Source organism: Octodon degus, unplaced genomic scaffold (genome assembly GCF_000260255.1).
Source record: "Octodon degus isolate 3935 unplaced genomic scaffold, OctDeg1.0 scaffold00138, whole genome shotgun sequence".
NCBI lineage: Eukaryota > Metazoa > Chordata > Mammalia > Rodentia > Octodontidae > Octodon > Octodon degus.
Window position 1 is genome coordinate 1,135,239 of NW_004524714.1, and position 951 is coordinate 1,136,189.

General features: G+C 46.4%; 1 protein-coding gene across 1 annotated transcript in view; it reads left to right on the top strand.

Moving 5' to 3' along the window:
* Window positions 1-237: 237 nt before the first annotated feature.
* Window positions 238-951, top strand: part of LOC105743592 (neutrophil gelatinase-associated lipocalin-like) — a 4,696-nt gene continuing 3,982 nt past the window's right edge. Inside the window, exon 1 of the mRNA XM_012516983.1 lies at window positions 238-378. Within this exon, the coding sequence (XP_012372437.1) occupies window positions 238-378 (141 nt within the window). The remainder of the gene's footprint in view (window positions 379-951) is intronic.

The window sequence follows — 951 nt, forward strand, 5'->3', positions numbered from 1 at the left end:
TGCCTTCTCTTCTTTCTACCTTGCACAATCTTGACTAGAGGGCAAAAAGGGTCAGACATCTCACCATGCATTTCAAATGAGTTTATCACAACTGACTCACTGCTCATAGCAAAGGATGAATCATCCCTCCCCATGGGGGCAGCAGCCAGGTGGTCCATAAATAGTTCCCCTGGGCTGGCTTCTCAGGCTTCCTCTTCTTTCTTCAACACCTACAAGAGCAGTGGCCACTCTATAGCGATGGTCCTGGCTCTCCTGTGGATGAGCCTCACCCTGCTGGGGGCCCTGCAGAGCCAAGCCTCTGGAAAACTCCATGTCCCCAAGCCCATGCATATTGTTCTGTCCAAAATACGTCTGCAGCCAAACTTCATGGAAGATCGGGTAAGAGCTCTAGAAGGGATGCTGTGGGGGGACAAGAAGAGTGGAAATAGAGGGGAAGAAAAGCAAGGGACCTGGAAGCTGCCTTAGGTGGGAGGTGCAAGACTCAGAGAAACTGGTTCACTACATAACAGGTGGCATCATAGACAAGAAAACAAAAGCTCAGGAAGGCCACCAGCCATTTTCCCATGGCCACTGCATCCTTGAAAACTCAGGGCTGCCTCCTCACCCAAGGTTCTTCAGGCTCACTAGGGCCCAGATCCCATCAGCTGTTCATGGCAGCCCCATCCTTGTACCCTGCTCCACCAGCAGGGTCATCCTTGGAGGCATGGCAGTGGGGGCATTCCTGAGTTATGCCTATCTTTTTTTTTCTCTTGGTTTAAAAATATTTATTTCAGGAGTGTGCAAAGTATTTAAATATAAGAATCCAGGTACAAAACCTGTTTTTTACAGAAAAACACATAAGGGCTTATATTTTTTACACTATTTCATACTCATTTATTAGCTTATATTATTTTGATATATCTATAGTTTCATACTGTCTACAGTGAAGCTACTAAGGCAAAATTATGTGCC